Source organism: Balaenoptera borealis (genome assembly GCF_965194805.1).
Source record: "Balaenoptera borealis genome assembly, chromosome: 18".
Lineage (NCBI taxonomy): Eukaryota > Metazoa > Chordata > Mammalia > Artiodactyla > Balaenopteridae > Balaenoptera > Balaenoptera borealis.
In genome coordinates, this window is record NC_138877.1 from 49,120,322 (window position 1) to 49,140,899 (window position 20,578).

General features: G+C 37.4%; 2 protein-coding genes across 11 annotated transcripts in view; both read right to left on the reverse strand.

The window, feature by feature from the left end:
* TBC1D4 (TBC1 domain family member 4) overlaps nucleotides 1–16,987 on the reverse strand; it is a 248,147-nt gene extending 231,160 nt beyond the window's left edge. The window contains exons 1-2 of one of the 2 annotated variants that reach the window (XM_082365918.1): nucleotides 16,952–16,987; nucleotides 2,372–2,430 (exon numbers count right to left, since the gene is read on the reverse strand). The gene's annotated coding sequence lies outside the window, so the exon portion shown is untranslated. Of the gene's footprint in view, nucleotides 1–2,371; nucleotides 2,431–9,579; nucleotides 9,638–16,951 lie in introns of those variants that run through there. The other variant, XM_082365916.1, reaches the window with a different exon arrangement.
* COMMD6 (COMM domain containing 6) overlaps nucleotides 1–20,578 on the reverse strand; it is a 127,492-nt gene that overhangs the window by 95,629 nt on the left and 11,285 nt on the right. For 2 of the 9 annotated variants that reach the window (XR_014237138.1, XR_014237140.1), the window contains exons 3-7: nucleotides 19,562–19,714; nucleotides 16,952–17,250; nucleotides 11,645–11,794; nucleotides 9,580–9,710; nucleotides 2,372–2,430 (exon numbers count right to left, since the gene is read on the reverse strand). Coding sequence is in view for 5 of the 9 variants with exons in the window: in XM_082366013.1 (XP_082222139.1) it covers nucleotides 17,200–17,250; nucleotides 19,562–19,714 (204 nt within the window). In the remaining 4 variants the exon portion in view is untranslated. Of the gene's footprint in view, nucleotides 1–2,371; nucleotides 2,431–9,579; nucleotides 9,711–11,644; nucleotides 11,795–14,769; nucleotides 17,251–19,561; nucleotides 19,715–19,971; nucleotides 20,119–20,578 lie in introns of those variants that run through there. The other 7 variants (XR_014237137.1, XR_014237139.1, XM_082366016.1 and 4 more) reach the window with 5 other exon arrangements.

Sequence of the window (20,578 nt, forward strand, 5' to 3'; positions counted from 1 at the left end):
TGCTCTAGGTGCGTGGGCTTCAGTAGTTGCAGCACATGGGCTCAATAGTTGTGGCTCACAGGCTCAGTAGTTGTGGCGCACGGGCCTAGCTGCTCCATGGCATGTGGGATCTTCCTGGACCAGGGCTCAAACATGTGTCCCCTGCACTGGCAGGCGGATTCTTAACCACTGCGCCACCAGGGAAGTCCTGAATTAAGCCTTTGAGAGGTGGAGCTTACTCCACTGCTATACGGCTACAATATGAAAGCATCTGATATTTGAAAAAACAAGATTTTCTATGTTACCTCCTCTTTGATGTTCTGTTATGGTTCTATATTTATCAATGGAATGCCTCTTCTGTAGCTCTTGCCTTTGTTCTAATCATTAAGATCAGGAGAAAACTCACTTGAACAAAGAGGAACATGACACTAATTCTAGAAGTCATTATACCATCTTCGGTGGTTTTGGGCATGAGGTAGAGGAGATGTGACAATCGTTGTATGACTTTAAGCCAGTCTACTGCTCTCTCTCTAGTTTAGAGACTTTTAAGAATCTTGAAGTCTCCGCTCTTTGGAGTTAACATGCCCGTGGCAAGCATTCATTGCAGCAGTGTGTACTTCACCATTTGGGCTTAGGAGTTTTCCTCATATATAAATGTGCTTTATTTAGTGATACAAAAAGTTTATGTAGAGAAAAAAATGAGAGAACTCAGGAAATAATTCAAAAATTTTTAAGGAAGCATATATAAGGAGAAACACAAGAACAAATAAAAACAACAAGTAATGACAGAAATAGAAGATTAAAAGGAAGAAAATGTTAAAATTCAAAAAGAAATGAAGAAAGAGGTGAAAAGGATTTGAGAGAAAGTGACAGGTATAGAAAACAGTCAGAGAAGTTCCTACAGATGCATACCAGAAGTGCCCAAAGAAGAGAACCAAATCAATGGAACAGAACAAATATTAAAAGCCTATAATCCAACAAAATTTTCCAGAAGTAAAAAAAAAAAACAAAAACTTGAACATACATCTTGAAAAGCACACTATGTACCTGGAAAAACTAACCCAAAATGACCAACATCAAGACTTATTTTAGTAAAACTAATGAATTTTAAAGAAAAACTTTAAGTATTCATTTTGTATCTAGACCAAAACATACAAATCATTTATAAGGGAAGTGATATCAAATTGTCATCAGATCTTTTTACAGCAACCCTCTATAATTGAAGACAATGGAGTAACATATGCAAAACACTCAAGGCAAGAAAATGTGAGCCAAGGGTTTTATATCCATGCAAACTGACATTTAAGTATAAGGAACATATAGAAACTGTTGTGAACATTCAAGATGTACAGAATCTCAGGCATGTACTCGCGCATGTAAGAATTCAAACTCCATCTTAAAGGGGGTAGTTACTACTCAGCTCTAGCCAATTACTGGCACTGGAGAATGTACATGTAGTATTTTGGGGTCTTCCAGTTTTTTAAAAAGACTCTCAAATTAAAAGAAAAACTTTGTGGAAACCAAAAGATCGTCTCTGATGAACAATTAGATATGTGACTTTTAAACTGAGGCTAAAGAAAACCACCTATTTATTTATTTATGCATCCATTCATTCATTCAATATTCAGTTTTATTATTTGAAGTTTTAACAACTAGCACATAATTTATAATAAGGTATTTTAAAAAGATGATCACTTGATTTTATTATTTTACAACTTTATTCATGTTTCACATATACTAGAGTATAATTCCTATCTTCAGATGTACACCATGACTTGGGAGAGTTTTAATGTTTAGATTACTTATTCTGTTCACCTTACATATCCCTCAGTCTTACTGTCAATTTCTTTTTAAATGTTTTAGTCAAGTTAGTTTTTCCTAATGATTTGCATGTAAAACTACTTTTAGAAATTTGTTGGAGTCAAACAAGCTTCTTTTACTGCCTATTATGGAACAAACTGCTTACCAATTCATGTATCACAAATCAAAGTAAAAAAAGCACATTATCTGGCTCAAAGTATACTTTAATTATGGCAGTTGTGTATGATTGAGGCCAGCTGTATGATAAAAATTGCTCTATGATGTATCTTGGTCTCCCATCTTGGAGTAAGAACAAATATATTTGTAAACTAAAGGTACTAATATCTTTTGACTTTTTAATAAAACATGGTAAATTCTCAGGATATAAAAAATAATTTATATGGAAATTTTCACACAAAAAATACAATGGTATAACGAACCCAAATATACACATCACCCAACTCCAACAATTATTAATAAATAGTTAATCTTTCCCCGATCAATATCTAAATGTTAATGGGTAGGAACAAACACCTCAGCTGATTTGTAGTCACCTTATAGTACTGAAAACCACTGCCACAAAAAGACCTACCTCCTCAAGGGCATGATCAATTTCATTCACCTCAGTATCCTTGGCTCTTGGTATATGTGCTACAGAGGAGACACCAAGTATATAGATGAATGGTTAGATGTCTATACTAGAAAGCAAGGGGTTTTTCACGCCCAACTATGAGTGGTGTTTTTAGCAAGAAATAAAAAATACTGTCTTTCCTCAACCCCAAACTAAGCTCCTGCTTCTACAGCATGACAGGGTTTGCACATGTTGGAAGGAGACAGTAAACAGTCTGCTTCTCTAGGGTTTCCCATTTGCCCTGCCATTCCTTTGGAAACTCCTATGGGCCAGAACGTTAATATCTGTCTGAATTCCTCCAACCTGTTGCTTAGTCATCATGGCTTAGAATCTAAAATCTGCATACACCCTGCGGTTATGTGCTTGATAATAACAGTTCTTTAATAGCACATCTTAAATATTCCTTTGCCCTTTACCTTGGCACAGAAGTGTGAAACACAATGAGATATGTAAGTGCTTTTCTTTAACAAATGTTCTTCATATGCTGAAATAGTTAACTAGCCAAAGATTGATAGCTATTTTCTCCTATGGTACTTGGAATTCAAAAGAGCGTAAATCAGGATCAAGTTAATCAAGCTATGCGATTTGTAATATTCAGTATTTCTGTGTGCTATGAAATGGTGGTTAAATCAATAGCTAGCAGATCCCCTTATCAAATAACAGGACTAGTAAAATCAGCACACTCATTGGAGAATGACAGGTGAAATAGTAAAATTCCATTTAAATGATGGCACATAAGTTTCTTACTCAAATTTGAAAACCTTAATACTTAAACTCTGAAATTCTTCATCAGTATAGTAGAATGTATAGGCTAAATTTATACTAGCATCATTCATTTCATGAGAATTAATATTAATGAATTAGCATAAAAGCAAGTAGATTACTTCTTTAGGCGATCTATAAGAAGCCATTTAGCAAGTTACCTCTATACTTTTTAGATGTGTTTAATTATCCCTGTGCAGAAAAGAGTTAACATAGCACTCCTGACTGCTTATACTTAAAAAGGCCAGCTGACAAGGTTGGCCCTTGGTTGGCATCTGGGAACTTGGATTCCAGGAGTGTTCCCACCATTGACTGATATGAGTGGCTCACTGTGCCTAAATTGTTTGTACAAACAATGTAGTTATGAAACCCTCTGCATTCCTTCTGGGAGTCTGAAATTCGGTTACATGCCAGGCAGGGGTGCCTATATGATAAGCTCCAATAAAAAAATCTGGGTATTGAGTCTCTAATGAGCTTCCTTGGTTGGCAACATTTCACACAATTTGTCACAACTTGTTGGGTGAGAGATTAAGCACATCCTACATGACTCCCCTGGGAGAGGAATCTTGGAAGCTTGCATATGTTTACCCCAGATTTAGCCCCCTGTGCCTTTCCTCTTTGCTGCTTACACTTTGCATCCTTTCACTGTAATTAACTATAGCCATCAGTATGACTATATGCTGAGTTTTGTGAGTGCTCCTAATGAATTACCAAAACTGAGGGTGGTCTTGAGTACCCCCAACACAATCCCCTAATCTACTTTTAAAAGAATCACTTGATTTGAGGATTAATAATGTGCACCTCAACATATGATATAACTTCTAAATGCATTACTAATGAAAACTTAAGGATTTCCTAAGCATTGTAAATCAAGAAATCTGTAACAATTGACTGTAATTATACCTTGTTCTGATTTTGGTTACAACAGTGTAGTCAACCTTACAGACCATTAATAAGGAATTCTCTTCTAGTTGTTGTCATGACGTTGCCCAAGATCACATCTGACCCATTGTAGAGTACCCTCTGTATCAGACAGGACCCATAGACAAAATTCAGATCTCTTTTAACTAAATTAGGTGTATCTTGAACTATATGTTTTACTTTTGTCTTACCATGCCTCTCATGAGTGGTTGGGGGTTGTTTTTCTGGTTTGTTTTGTTTTTTTTAACTTTAGAAAACTAATAGTTATTTGCAACCCAACCTAAACCATTGTACAGTATAGTATTCTATGCGTATGTTTCTCTGCACTGAAGTCGGCTATACTATTTTCCTACTCTTATTTTAATGTGTCCTAACTTCCCCAGTGTTTTTCTAACTCTCTTATTGCAGGTATTATTGCCAGACATTTCAAAAGTTTTCAGGTAAGCCATAAAGGAAGGAAGAAAAGGATTGAATATGTAACATGTCTAAAGAAAGAAGAGCGAAAAAAAGGGCAAGCAGTTAATACTGGAAAATGAAAATTAGTCAATTTATCACTAAGCACTAGATGGACCGATTGTCAGATGTACTTTGACCTCCTGGACAGATACACCTTATCCATGAAGGTGGGCGCATTGGGCTTGCATAATTCCCCTTCCTCTGATCTCAGGTTCATTGAGCACCCTTCTGATTTGCATTTCTCAAGGAGTGTTAATATGTTTTCAGGGTCTACTATGTTTTACATATGGTGTTCAGTTTTCACAGCAATCCCAGGAGTTGTTATCCCTGTTTTACAGCTGAGGAAATAGCTGGCCACTTCTGCCTGGGGTTGCCCCTCTGGCCTTCAAATATCCACAGGCAATTTTTTTCCCACACACAGAAAACACTACACATTTGTTCTGAGCATGTAATGTTTAGACTATGCAATGAACTTGGGGGTACAGATATCTCTTTGAATGAATTAATAGCAATGTATAAAACTGCTCACATCACTTATTTGTTAAATGTTTCATTTGGCAGTCAGTTGAAAATTTCACTGTAAAAAAAGTTTGTCTTAAAATTTTTATTACCTACCTCCAGCACTTCAGGATTTTAAAAACATTTCTTTTTCATTACTTATTTAGTTCAATATAAAACTTTAAATCAGCGTATATTGAACAATCAATCAACCTGTAATTTTAAGCACTGTAATACTACTAAAGTTTGTTTGTTGCATCAAAAATGACCACGAGATAGGTAATACATAACAATGTTTTTATATTTTGGAGATTCTTAAAGAATTTATATTATCAAATAAAAGTGGTATTTTGTTTCATTTCAAATATTATGTTAGTCTCTAATTTTAAGAGAGCCAGCAATTTTAATTGTAAAATAGTAATTCTGCCACTTACTGCCCATAAAAGAAGGACAAATAAGACAGAAAACTGACAAAATTCAAAAATCTTTATCAAAGTGCAGGATCTCCATTTGATGCACAGTTGTCTCGATCATATCCAAATACAGATCCATGTTGGAACCAAAAGTCAACATATCTGCCCACCGCCTACACACCCAACACACATTGGTGGAGCAGAGACAGGAGAACACAAGGAAGAATTCCATCTCATTTACTTACTTATTTACTTACTGGAAAGAGATGAATGGGAGACACAGCTGTCACTGGTCCACAGCAGTGATGAAATCCTGCCAGGAAGGCATGAAGACCTCCTGCCCAAGGTCACATAACTAACTCAATTTGTTCTGTCTTCAAAATGGATAATAGGGGGACTTCCCTGGTGGTCCAGTGGCTAAGACTCTGCACTCCCAATGCAGGGGGCCCAGGTTCAATTACTGGTCAGGGAACTAGATCCCACATGCTGCAACTAAGAGTTTGCATGCCACAACTAAAGATCCCGTGTGCCACAACTAAGAACTGGCACGGCCAAATAAATAAATATATATTTTTTAATGGATAAAAAATTCTCCACTCTACCACAGTGTGTAATAGGCTGACCCACTGATTTTTATTATTAGTTATTAAATATCTGACTCCCCCAATAGATTATAAGCCCTGTGAAAATTGTCTGTTCACCACTATATGCCAAGTGATTAGCAAAGTGTCTGACACTTCAGAGATGTTCAATAAATATTTGTTGAATGAACGAACAATATAACTACTACAGACTACTTAGCCATTATATTTTCAGTGTAAATTAATAAATAAATATTTTGAGTTATATACCCATCTTCACTGAATTTGGTCAGCATGAATCATTCCTCCTGAGGCAAGATCATTGGACGGATTGAGCTTCTTGAGATGTTGGACTAGTAGACCCAACTACATCATCTAGCAAAATGCTATGTATCATAGGTTTACTGCTTGTTTGTTTGTTTGTTATTACTTCAGAAGCACAGACGAATACTGGATTAATCATTTAATTGTAGTTCTTGGTTTATGGCACACTTTCATCATTGGTCTAAACCTAGCTCTCTTTTATTTTAATGTATTTTATGTGTTTATTTAATGATATGATAAACACCATGAACTTATTTCCCAACATGAATAATTGGACATTACCAGTAATTTACATCTACTGTAGGTTCCTCTTCTATCCTGCCTCTAACTTCTCCCTGTCTTGAAACCTAGAGGTAACCAATCACCTTGGTTTTGCTTTTCATTCCCTTAATTTATTTATCTTTATGTTTTTACATACATATATTCAGTATTATGTTACTAAGATTAATTTATGACATTGTGTATACTTTTTGCTCATTAATTTTCTCTCAGTACAATATTCCATTGTGAAAACATACCACTCTTTATTTATCAGTTCTCCTGTCCACAGTCATATGGGCTGTTGCCAGATGAGGGCAACTTCTGGATCGTGCCCTTAAAGCATCCCTTCTAGTGGAATTTGTGTGTGAAGCCAGGAGTTGGTACAACCACCCTGAACTCGTTGAAGAAGCTGTACAGTAAGAACAGTAGAGTTATAAGATAGAAGTGTAGGTCCTTGATGTCTTCAAGCAGAACAAACGGCTCGGACATGATAAATAATTTTGTCTAATTTAAGCCATCGTCATTTTGGGATTACTACCACAGCAGCTGATAACCTAACACATAATTTGTACCTAAAAGTGAGATGCTACTGGAATAAAACGTGTAACAGGAGGCACTGGTAGTCAGGCAACAGGTGGTGAGGTGACCGTGGACGGGAACGGTGGTGACTCATGCTACGGCAAAACATCTGATAAAACTATCACCATATGATACTTAAGTTGCAGACCACGTGCTTATAGAGCCTATAGCTCTAAGGCAGTGTTTCTTAACATAGGTCCTCTTGGCATTTGGGGTAGAATAACTTTTTGTTGGTCAAGAATACCCTAGGCATTGTAGGATGTACAGCTCCCCACCCATAAAATGCCAGCAGTATGAACTGAAAATGATTCAGTGATCTTATATACTAGCCCCAGGCAATGTAACAATCAAGAACTTCCTCATACATTCCCTCATGCCCCTTATAGGAGCTAGGCTGCCCCCAGGTAAGAACCACTGCACTAGAGGAACTAACTAGAAAAAATGGTAGAACGCTGATGTGTTGGCTCCTTCTCGCCACTTTTGGCAAAATTCTGCGAGAGAGAGCAGCTCAGGCTAGGTTTACATGCAGAGATGGAGGGAACCTCCCTTTGGAAGAGAGGTTCTGGTTGTGGCTGGATGCAGAAGGGTGGGACTTTGGGATTGTCTTCCCTTGGGAAGGATAAACATGTTCTGCAAGTGGAAGGAAGGATGCCTGTAGTTGGTAGACAAGGAGGAAGACTAGCAATGATGGTTGGCTTTCCTTAGAATCCCTTTTCTCCCTGTAGCATAGCAATAGAACTTTTAACTGGGCACACAGCTACCCCGCTAGACATTTTCTAGTCTCCTTGGCAGTTAGAAGTGGCTACATGAATAGGTTCTTCCAATGGGATGTGAGTAGAATGAGGTGTGTAACACTCAGGACGTGAGTTTATACGGAGAAGTATGCCCTTCCGCCTCCCTCCCTCTCTTCTGCTGGCTGGTATGTAGGCATGATGATAGAAACAGGAGCAGCCATGTTTTTCACAAGATGGAAGCCATGTGTTGAGGATGGCTGGTCAACTACACAGAAGGAGCCTGGAGCCCTTGATGACTGGAGCCCTCTCTAGCCACCATACCAACTCTCTTATTTAGCCCATCTCACCGGGAAGACACATGCACCCTCTTGCATCCATGATCTCATATATATTATCTTGCCCTGTTTGTTAGCTGGTTCAAGTTGTAAACTGAAGTGATAATAACATTAGCTGAGTTCAGGTCATCATTTTCACCAATCCTAAAACAAGAGCTGGACTTTGTGGTCTGACCTATCTCAGCAGCAGAACTCTTTTCTTTCAGATTTCTAAATTTCCCCCCAGTTTTACTGAGATATAATTGGTATATAACATTGTATTAATTTAATGTGCACAACATAATGATTTGATATATGTACATATTGGGGGATGATCACCACAATAAGTTTACATCCATCATCTCACATAGTTACATTTTTTTTCTTGTGGTGAGAACTTTTAAGATCTACTCTCTTAGCAACTTTCAAATATATAGTACAATATTGTTAACTATAGTCACCATGTTGTGCATCAGACTTCTAAGCGTTTTGTTTTTTAATTTTTAATTTTTAAAGTTTTTTTTCTTCCTGTTTTATTGAGCTATAACTGACATACAGTACTATATAAGTGTACAGCATAACGATTTGACGGACAAATATCATGAAAGACTTCTAAGTTTTAATGATCTCAAAATCTGCAATACATAACCTATCTAGCACCCAGACCTTGGTTTCTAGTACCATTGTTGTCTAATAAAAAGAATGAGGGTTCTTTGGGAGAAATGACTGATTCAAATACACAAGGTGAGCCTGGAGCATCTTGTAGTGATAAGTGTCAGAAAGCAGTGCTCAAAAATTTTTTTTTAAATTGGCAGGGGTGTGTCAAAGCGGCACAGGAGCCAAAGGAAAGAGCTCCCAAGAGTCGAAGTTGGAATGACTTGAGGAAAAAATGTATTCAATTGTAACCCCAAGTATAAAATAAATATCCATGAGTTTGTACTGTTACAGATAAATGACTGAGTACATTAATAATGGGGAGAAGAGACGAATCTCTCTCCCAGAAGAATTCTAAATAAAATATGTAGATACTTCACCATAAAAGAAGGGGAACATAACTCCACATTCCTTAAGCATAGCCTGCAGGTAGTGACTTCCTTCCAAGAGTAAAGTATGGAAAAAAGCAGATGGACAAGTAACTTTACAGTGGAGAAACAATCATTGCTTCAGCCAGGTTATCAATATCCACATGAACGCTCGTTAAGTCATGTCGCTAGTATGTACCCTTGATATGAAGTGAGGAAAATGCACTTTCTATCTGTGATACCCATAACTCCAGTTCAGAAAAACATCGGACGGATCCCAAATGAGGCACAGCCTACAACATACCTGACCAGTTTGAGTAGTCCTCAAAACTGCCAAGGTCAACAGAAATAAGGAAAGTCTGAGAAACTGTCGCAGACAAGAGAAGCTTAAGGAGACATGATGACTAAATGTAATATCATGTCCTAGATGGGATCCTGGAACAGAAAAATATATTAGGTATAAACCGAGGAAACCTAATGTATCAATAGTGGTTCATCAATTAAAACAAATGTACCATAAGATGTTAATAGGGGAAATGGTGTGGGGTATATGGGAACTTTCTGTACTATCTTTGCAATTTTTCTATAAAACTAAAACTTGAAACAAAGTTTATTTTTTAAAATCTAAAGTACAAAATAAATTTTTTAAATTATTTGAAAAAAATTATTTGAAAAGATAATTCTGCTTAAGTACTTTTAAAAACGAAGCACCAGCATGATGGAAATTTCAACGCCTTTAATTTAATGTGACTATCTTGCCTTCTTTCCACATAAATCTGATATGTATGTTAACCTGTCTTGGTAGCAGAATATCTGAAAATATTTGGGTTTTGCTTGATGAGCTTGGGGATAATCTATTTCTTTTTGGAAACTAAATGCTCATTAATACATTTTCCAACTTGAGAATCAAGTATTTTCCAAAAGTTTACATTTAATTCAAGTGTTTGAAACTTGAAACACATTTTCCCACAGAAATGTTACAAACAGTGGTTAATGCCCAGGTCAGCCAGGTGAAGCTCATTAAACTCATAATAAGCAAAATAGACATCCTCAGTGAAAATAGTGTAAAACTATATTATGAAAAAAACTTGCCTTTCAAATTCAAAAGATAAATTTAAACATGCAATTTAAATTTATTCTAATCAAATCCATCACCCAGTGTTTGAGCCAAGGGCTTTCTTTGGGCCTCTTTGCAACACTGCAAATGAGGAGGGGGAGGAAAATGGAGGGTGTTAAACTGGGGTGAGTGGGAGATGGAAAGACCATAAGCACAGTCTGGGAAGGCAAGTGTGCGGGTTTTGACCCAGATTGGGTGGGCAGGTTTCTACTTTGATTTCTGGGGATACAATGAAGTTGGTACCCCAAAGGATTTGAGAAAGGGATAGAAAGGGGACTTTGCCTTCTCCTAGTCCTAAATCTTTAATGTGCTACTATGCAGAGGGTGGGTAATAGAGTAGTCTATGGGCAGCTGGTAAGGATGAATGCCCAGTCGGCTGACTCTTCAAGCTGGTGGGACCTGAGTACATGGGTAGACAGCAGGTAGGCAGTGGACCCGGGCTCCTCACAACAGTATGCTACTGAGCAGAGGACCAAGAAAGTGGATTCACGTAGGAGATTGCAGAAATGCTGACAGGGTGTGAAGAGGACTTAAATTCCCAACAGGGAGGCTCAGAAGAGGAAACAAAGGTAAGCGGAAGAAATGAAGTTTCTTGCAGTGATACCAGCCAAAATATCAGACCCAGCTGCGGTCGTGATTTCTATAGCACAGCGAGGCGGCCTACGTTTGATGTATTTCAGGTTTGTCTATTCTGATTTGGAGACACACTATACCATTTGTTAAAATAAGGATACATTGTACCACAAAAAGAACTGTAAGAACTTTTCAGAAGCATAATTAAAAAGCAAACATTTTTATCAATTATTTCTTAAAAACAATGATACATATTTTTTTATAATGCATTATGGATTAAAAAAAATTTTTTTAACTGCTCTTCCTCTCCCTCTCCAGATACCCTCTCCATCAATGCTTACAGCATGGTAAACATCTCTCCTTAATTTTCCTAATTTTCCATGAAGAATTCAAATATATATTGAGTGCATTTTACAGTTTTATGAAACAACAATATGTGTTGATAACAGCAAATGTATTGTTAATACATATTGATAATGGCAGGTATATGATATGCTGTAACATAGATATGATGAATTTATTCAACCATTTCTTTATTGACAGTCACTGCTCCCTTTATTTTACTTTTCACCACTTGGGGAAATGCTACAATAAAAATCTTCATACAAATATCTTGTGTTATTCAAGTTTATGCTCACTTGCTGTTGTAACAAACACTCTAAAAATCTCACCAGCTTACCAAAACAAGAGTTTGTTTCTAGCTCACATCACTGTCTGGTGCAAGTCAGGCTGTTACTATGAGTTTGCCTCCAATCGTGATTCAGGGGCTCCATCTTATGGTTTCCCTATCTCAGATCCCTTCGTTTCCAGCAGTCAACACGGGAGAGACCTTGGAAGACAAGGAAAGGTTTATGACAAAGACTGGATGTATGTTAGGACACTTCTGCCCAGATTCCACTGGCTACAACCCAATCATGAGGTCCCAACCTAATTGCAAGGGAGGCTGGGAAATGCAGTCTTCCTGTGTGCCCTAACAGGAACTAGATGAACATTTAGTCAATTTTGCAAATATTTTTATATACAGTAAGTCCCCTACATATGAACGAGTTCCGTTCCGAGAGCGCATTCGTTAAGTCCAATTTGTTTGTAAGTCCAACAAAGTTAGCCTAGGTACCCAACTAACACAATCGGCTATATAGTACTGTACTGTAATAGGTTTATAATACTTTTCACACAAATAACATAAAAAACAAACACAAAAAATAAAACATTTTTAATCTTACAGTACAGTACCTTGAAAAGTACAGTAGTACAGTACAACAGCTGGCATACAGGGGCTGGAATCGAGTGAACAGGCAAGAAGAGTTACTGACTGGAGGAGAGAGAGGAGGTGGGAGATGGTAGAGCTGAAGGATCGTCAGCAATAGGAGACAGAGAGCAAGCTGCAATTTCACTCACGCCTGACGTGGATGGCACAGGTTCTGGTTCCGTGATGGATTCAATTCTACCTACCTTCTTGCTTCTGGACATCCTGGGCTTGAAATAAAGATACTATACTACTGTACTCTATACAGTACTGTACAGTAAAGTACACAAAAGCACAACCACTTGAAGAGGATGTACACACATGACAACGTACCCCAGACACGTGAACTAACTTACGTGATTGGACACGCGAACGCACGTTCGCACCTTTGAAAGTTCACAACTTGAAGGTTCATATGTAGGGGCCTTACTGTATGGTGGCTTTAGACTCCAAAGGATATATTTCTGGACTGAAATTTCTGGGCTGTGAAATTCTATATAATGTGTGTATGTCTATCACTCCGCAAAAAAGGCCATGATAACTCCTATTTCTGTCAGCAGAGTAGGAATATTCAGCACCTTTCTTGCTTTTCTAAATCTCCCTTCCAAAGGTACTAAAAGACTAGAAACTTCATTGACCAGATTCCTGTGTCAACAGGGTCCTGGTTTAACTTCCACCAATGAGAGGCACTCTCACTGAAACTAGAAAAGGTGAAGAAAGCAAGCAGCCTTTATTTCATTCTAACATGTTGACACTTGGCAGAAATGGCCTGTATAGTTGCTTCCAGGTGACATCCTGCATTCTGCAGAGATTACTGGCAGGGGCTTTCCCTGAAATTCCTGCACTACCGGATTTTCTGAAAGCCAGCAATGATTTCTCCTGACTTGTTCACTCAGTCTTTCTAACAGTTTAGTGAACATCTCATTTCTTGTATAAAACCTCTTCCTACTTGAAATATTTAAAGCAATTTGTTTCCAGACTAAGTACTAACATATACATCAACCTAGCATTTGTCTTTTATCTTTGTTTATGACCCATTTTTTCCCACATATAATTTTTTAATTCTTATATTTCAAATATATTTATGTTTTATGTTATAGCTGTGGTGTTGCTGCTTCCCAAGCCTTAGTTAACATAAATATTCTATAAACCGTCTAATTTCTATCTTTTATAGTTAAACCATTAATTCATCTGGAGTTTACTTTTGCATGTGTTGTGACTGCTAGTATCATTTATTAAATTAATTCTGTCTTCTCACCCAACTGAAATATCATCTTTGTCCCAAATATCTTGATCTATTTCTAGGCCACCTAGTCTATTCCAGTGATCTGTTTATTTTCCTGAGCAATGCCATACAGTGTTGATTGCTGTGGTTTTATAAAATATTTTAACAACTGTTTTATAAATCTAAATTCAAAAGAGACCATCTAACACAATAACTTGTGCTACCAGGTTAACGCAGTTGTACATAAACTCAGAATAAAATTTATTTTTCTATGTCTGTGCACATATTTGAACTTTCTACAAATATTAATAACAGAAACATCTGAATGCTTGGCTAAAATAAGGGAGCAATGACCAATCCTCACCTGATTCCAAATGTTGGAGAAGGAGCAGCCTCACTCTTCTGATTGCTTTCATAATAAGTGAATGTTATAAAATTGAATTTGTAAAGTAACATTATCCTAATCAAATACTACTTCTGTCATTCATATATACTTTATATATAAGACTATAAAGGACTCTATCTAAGAATTTGTTTAGAGAGGCGCAGTCAAGATGGCTGTGTGGGGAGACGAAGAGTTAGCGTCTCCCCACAACTAGGGCGCCTGCCGGCCGCTGGTGGGGAACTCTGATGCCCAAGAAGACGCGAGGAACCCCAAAGTAAACTGGTAGGAGGAAGGCGGACTGAGGCGGGAGGAGAAGTGGAGGCCAGACAGGATCGGCACCCCTGAAGCTGGGGAGATCAGGAGAGGCAGGCAGGAGGGCCCCTCCAGGAGGAACGGGAGAGGAGTGGAGAGGTTGATTGCCCCGCCCACTTGGGCCAGGGGAGCCTGCTGAGCTCCCAGGCTGGTCCCCTGCCCTCCAAGGTCCACCCCCCCCAACCGAATTGGTCCTGTGGGCATAGAAGGGAGGCCGGGGAGATCAGGAGAGGCAGGCAGCATGGGCCCTTGCAGGCTGGAGGAGCAGGAGAGGAGAGGAGGGCGTTTGCCCCGCCTACTCAAGCCCAGGAAGCCTGCTGGGCTCCCAGGTGAGGTCCCCTGCCCTCTGAGACCAGGACTGGGAGGCACGCCTGGGGCCCTTCTGTTCCTTGAGCCTAAGCCCCAGCCCCCATAGCCCCCAGGGCCTTTTCCAGCATTGGCCCCGCCCACCACCCAAAACTCGTCCTTGCTTAGGCCCCGCCCTCCACAGCCAAGGCCTCCCCCCGCTTCTTTTTTCTTTTCTTTTCCCTCCTCTTTTTTTTACTATTGTGGTACTGACGTACCTTCCAGTTGTTGATTCATCTATATTTTTATTTTTATATTCTTCCTAACATATCTGTTAGTTTCCCAGTCTAATTTTATTTTTACTTTGCTACTGTTCTTTTTTTTTTTTCCGCCCCATGCACATTGAGGGATCTTGGTTCACGAGCCGGGGGGTTGGGCCAAAGCTCCTGCGGTGGGAGCTCGGAGTCTGAACCACTAGACTAACAGAGAAAGACCCCAGGGAATATTCATCAGAGTGAGGTCTCGCAGAGTTCCTCATCTCAGCACCAAGACCCAGCTCTACCCAACAGCCTAAAAATTCCAGTGTTGGAAGCCTCAGGCCAAACAACCAGTAAGACAGGAACACAATCCCACTCATTTAAAAAAAAAAAAAAGACAGCAAAAAAATATGGCACAGATGAAGGAGCAAGATAAAAACCTACAAGACCAAATAAATGAACAGGAAATAGGCAACCTACCTGAAAAAGAATTCAGAGTAATGATAGTAAAGATGGTCCAGAATCTTGGAAATAGAATGGAGGCACAGACTGAGAACATACAAGAAATGTTTAACAAAGATCTAGAAGAACTAAAGAACACACAAACAGAGATGAACAGCACAATAACTGAAATAAAAATACACTAGAAGGAATCAATAACAGAATAACTGAGGCAGAAGAACAAATAAGTGAGCTGGAAGACAAAATGGTGGAAATAACTGCCAAGGAGCAGAATAAAGAAAAAAGAATGAAAAGAATTGAAGATAATCTCAGAGACCTCTGGGACAACACTAAACGCATCAACATTCGAATTATAGGGGTCCCAGAAGAAGAAGAGAAAAAGAAAGGGTCTAAGAAAATATTTGAAGAGATTATAGTCAAAAACTTCCCTAACATGGGAAAGGAAATAGTCACCCAAGTCCAGGAAAAAGAGTCCCATACAGGATAAACCCTAGGAAAAACACACCAGGACACATATTAATCAAACTAACAAAAATTAAATTCAAGAAAAAAATATTAAAAGCAGCAAGGGAAAAACAAAAAATAACATACAAAAAAAAAAATAACATACAAAGGAATCCCCATAAGGTTATCAGCTGAGTTTTCAGCAGAAACTCTGCAGGCCAGAAGGGAGTGGCAGGATATACTTAAAGTGATGAAAGAGAAAACTACAACCAAGATTACTCTACCCAGCAAGGATCTCATTCAGTTTCGATGGAGAAGTCAAAATCTTTTCAGACAAGCAAAAGCTAAGAGAATTCAGCACCACAAAACCAGCTTTACAGCAAATGGTAAAGAAACTTCTCTAGGCAGGAAACGCAAGAAAAGAAAAGGACCCACAAAAACAAACCCAAAACAATTAAGAAAATGGTAATAGGAACACACATACAGATAATAACCTTGAATGTAAATGGATTAAATGTCCCAACCAAAAGACACAGACTGGCTGAATGGATACAAAAACAAGACCCATATATATGCTGTCTACAAGAGACCCACTTCAGACCTTGGAACACATACAGACTGAAAGTGAAGGGATGGAAAAAGACATTCCATGCAAATGGAAATCAAAAGAAAGCTGGAGTAGCAACATTCGTATGTGATAAAATAGACTTTAAAATAAAGACTGTTGGGGCTTCCCTGGTGGCACAGTGGTTAAAAATCCACCTGCCAATGCAGGGGACACGGGTTCGAGCCCTGGTCCGGGAAGATCCCACATGCTGTGGAGAAATTAAGCCCGTGTTCCACAACTACTGAGCCCGAGTGCCACAACTACTGAAGCCTGAGAGCCTAAAGCCTGGGCTCCGCAACAAGAGAAGCCTCCGCAAGGAGAAGCCCGCGCACCGCAACGAAGAGGAGCCCCCGCTCGCCACAACTAGAGAAAAGCCCACGTGCAGCAACGAAGACCCACCACAGCCAAAAATAAAATAAATAAAATAAATAATTTTTTTTAAATTAATAAATAAATAAGCTACAAGGATACATTGTACAGCACAGCACAAGGAATATAGCCAATACTTTATAATAACCATAAATGGAGTATAATCTCTAAAAAGTTTGAATTACTATGTTGTACATCTGAAACTAATATAATATTGTAAATCAACTATACATCAATAAAAAAATGAATGCTAAAAAAGAAGAGTTTGTTTATAAAATGGGTAACATTACCAGTAATTTTTAAAACTATTGGTCTAATACATAAACTTGTGCTGCTTTTAATATCATTCAACTGTTTGTCTGATTTATTTTTCATTAAGATATAATTCACATACCACAGAGTTCTTCACCCTTTAAAGTTTCCAATTCAGTGGCTCTTAGTACATTCACAAAGTGTGCAGCAATCACCACTTTGTAATTCCTGTTTGTCTGATTTTCTTTTTTATTGTTTAAAAAAATGGAAAACCAAAAGTGTAATTTTCATTCAATAAATATCATTTGATCCTTAGGCAGTTTTGTTGCAGAAAGTAAAGTCCATGATTTTAGAATGATAGTAGCAATTCATCAACCAAGTAATCAGTTTTCACACAGTTTCAATAACTGCAGCAATTTCCTTGAACTGTCTGTAGAAATTCTGGAGAGAAAGGGGAAAAACAATATTAATTTTGCTTTTAGAGGCTATTTAAGTAGTTCTTTTAATTATATCTGACCAGCAGAGGCTCTAGAACATATTAAGTTTGCATTTTAATGTTACTTCCTCAACTATTATTATTCAAAAGTTACTATAGGAAACAAACAGGTGTAATTTGGTGCAAGCAAAAATACTACTGTAGAGTTGGATAATGAGCTCATAAATAAACTTTTTAAAAGCATCCAACAAAGTTCTTTGTGATCACAACAGAAAGATTTATTAAATGCCCAGCACTGTCCTCAACAATAAGACTTTAAAAAAATGACAGATTGGTTCCCAGGCTCTGAACCACTTTTAATTCAGTGAAAGACTACATTTCAGGGTGATAAGGGCTGTCTTGTCAGTTATACTAAGAGAGACCCAACAATGACAGTAGCTTACATGGTAGAAGCTTATTTCTCTTCCAATTAAAAACTAAGCTGGTATGGTAATTCTCCTGTAGAAGTCATCAGATAAAACATCAGATAAAAAAGGGATCAAATTCTGTTTTCCTTTCTTGACCTCTACTTGCCGAGAAGTAGGAAGCAAATTTGATATACTCTAATGATTTACATCCTTGTATTTTCCCTCTTCTTTGGACTTAATTCTCTATTTTGCTACTTAAAAGAGTATCTGTATTTTGTTTTAACTCATATGTAAGTTTATTACGGAACGAAGGAGGAAGTAACCATTTCTTAAAAAATATATACTCATGATCATAATTTCAGCTACTAGAAAGATAAAAGTCAAAAGCTCAAAGAATGCTCCTTGGCGCTCAGTCCTGTAATGTGACTAACAGGCTCTGTTTGCCTGGTTAGCTGTAAGCCACGTAAAAACTACCTTTAAAAGAGCTGCCCCATTTGTGATCTTTTTACTATGAGAAAAAAATTTTAAGAGGTGTAATCAGCACCTGATCTGAGCACAAATGCGGCAAAGAAAAATAAAAATTAGGCCAGTATTATGAATTACAAAAGGACTGAAACCTATATTCCTTTTTGAAGTAGATTTGGTCTTTATATTCAGTTGAAAGCTACTCACATATCACAATACACTACATTTATTTCCTTTCAACCAAGTCCTAATTTGCTTCCAAGGCACTATTTAGCATTAAAAATAATGAATCTGTGACCCTTTTTTGTTCTACAGCAGACACTGCTGTTCTAAAAAAAGGAATCAAAAGGAGAGAAAATCCTTAAAATGTAATTTGTAAAACAGAACTACAATATAACCCACAAATCTCACTTCTGGATATATATCCAAAGGAAATAAAATCACTACCTCAAAAAGATATCTGTACTCCCACATTCAATGCAGCATTACTCACAATAGCAAGGTATGGAAACAACCCAAGTGTCTGTTGACAGATGAATGGATAAAGAAATTGTGGTGTGTATATATACACAACAGTATACTATTCATCCTTTAAAAAGAAGGAAATCCTGCTATTTTTGACAACATGGGTGAACCTGGAGGACATTATGCTAACTAAAATAAGCCAGACACAGAAAGACAATACTGCATGATCTCACTTATATGTGGAATCTAAAAAAATTGGAATTCATGGTAACAGAGAGTATGCTATAAGAAAGAATTCATATCTGTTCACTCACCAAAGGGATCAAAACAAAAACAAAACTCTAAGGCCAGTTAAACTAGCCAAAGACAAAGCATTTCCCTGTATGTACATTGAAAAGAAAATGATTTCTCATCCACCCCCTTTCTTGCTTATAGAAAAGAGGTAGAATAATAATATATATAATATTGGATACTAAAAATAATAATAATAATATATATAACATGATTCTATAAATAAACTATTGAGTTACTCTAATCCCTAGCAGATAAAATTAGCCATCAAGTACTAGTGGTCTGATCTACATTTTGTAAACATTATTAGTCAGACAATTCAGGGTCAATACTGTTCAAAGGTAAGATTCATTTAGCTTAATCACTCTTGAATATTAAGCCTAAGAAGAATAAAACAATTAAATGCAAAGTAAATATCCTGCTAGAAAAGATGCAAATTTCTTAAACACACTCACAGATGAGTCCTTGAAAGTGATGGAGTGTCAGTATACAAATTCAGCATATTATATTGAAAACATTGAAAATAATTTATCAAATTCCCAAATAAAGCAAATCCAGATCTTTTGTAAGTAAAGCACATCCAAACAATTGCAAATAAAAAGTTAAAATTTTCTCTTAAAAAAGATTTTATCTTTTTAAGCAGTAATTACAGAACAATGGCTAACACTGAATGAGTTATATCACAAACCTGAAACTGTGGAATTGTCATTTCGAAGGACTTGTTCTTTACTTGGCCTGAAGGATCTGCCACTTTGAGTATCACTGCAACATAAGGATACTTAAGTGACCTGCAGCTGTCTGAGCTCACAGCCATACCCAGCTTCCACTGAAAATCTATGAGCTGTAATGAAACAGTACACAATACACCAGTTATAATATTGCCCTGAATGCAGATATTTATTCAATTTTACTGCTCTCATATTCAAGTTTTAATTTCAAGGCCAGTCAGAATAAAAGAAAATATCTTCATTTTAATATTGCTAGGGGGATATAATAATCAAATGAACACAGAGAGAGGCAATAAGGGATATAAACAGGGCTGGAAAACAACACTGTCATAATTACAAAAGTGAAAAAAACAAAAACAAAAGTCTCCACCTGATGTGTTATGGAGGTAGATGTGGCAGTACTGGTTTTCTTTTCATTTTGCTCCAGTACTTAAGGGGACTCCAAACATTTTGGACCATCTCTTATCTCATTTTCCTGTTCCACATATGTCTTTCCCCATTCCACAACCCAAAAGTCCTAAAATGGAAGATGAGTTATATACCATCTTCATATTTGATTGAGGCATACATGGGAACCATACCAGTTTCTTTCCTCACCACAGTCCTTGACCTGAAACCTTACACTAGCATAAATACTGGGGAAGGTGGTTTTAGATTTCATCACTGTTGATGGATACCTGCCACGTGATGTGCTATGCAGTTTACATGTATTTAATGCCTCACTGAATCATCATAACATTATAGGCTATTATTTCCATTTTGCAGGTGACAAAACTGAATTTCAGAGAGCTTACATAATATGCACAAGGTCACACATTTCTGGACTCATAACTGAAACCAACGTCTGTTTGACTCCAATGATTACATGCTTATTGACTACTGGCTGCCTCATTACCTCCTAGCTAAATCTTTTCAATGATTGTTCAGTGTTGCCATGGCATAAAACAGGACTGGATAAATGCAGCCCTTAATACTGA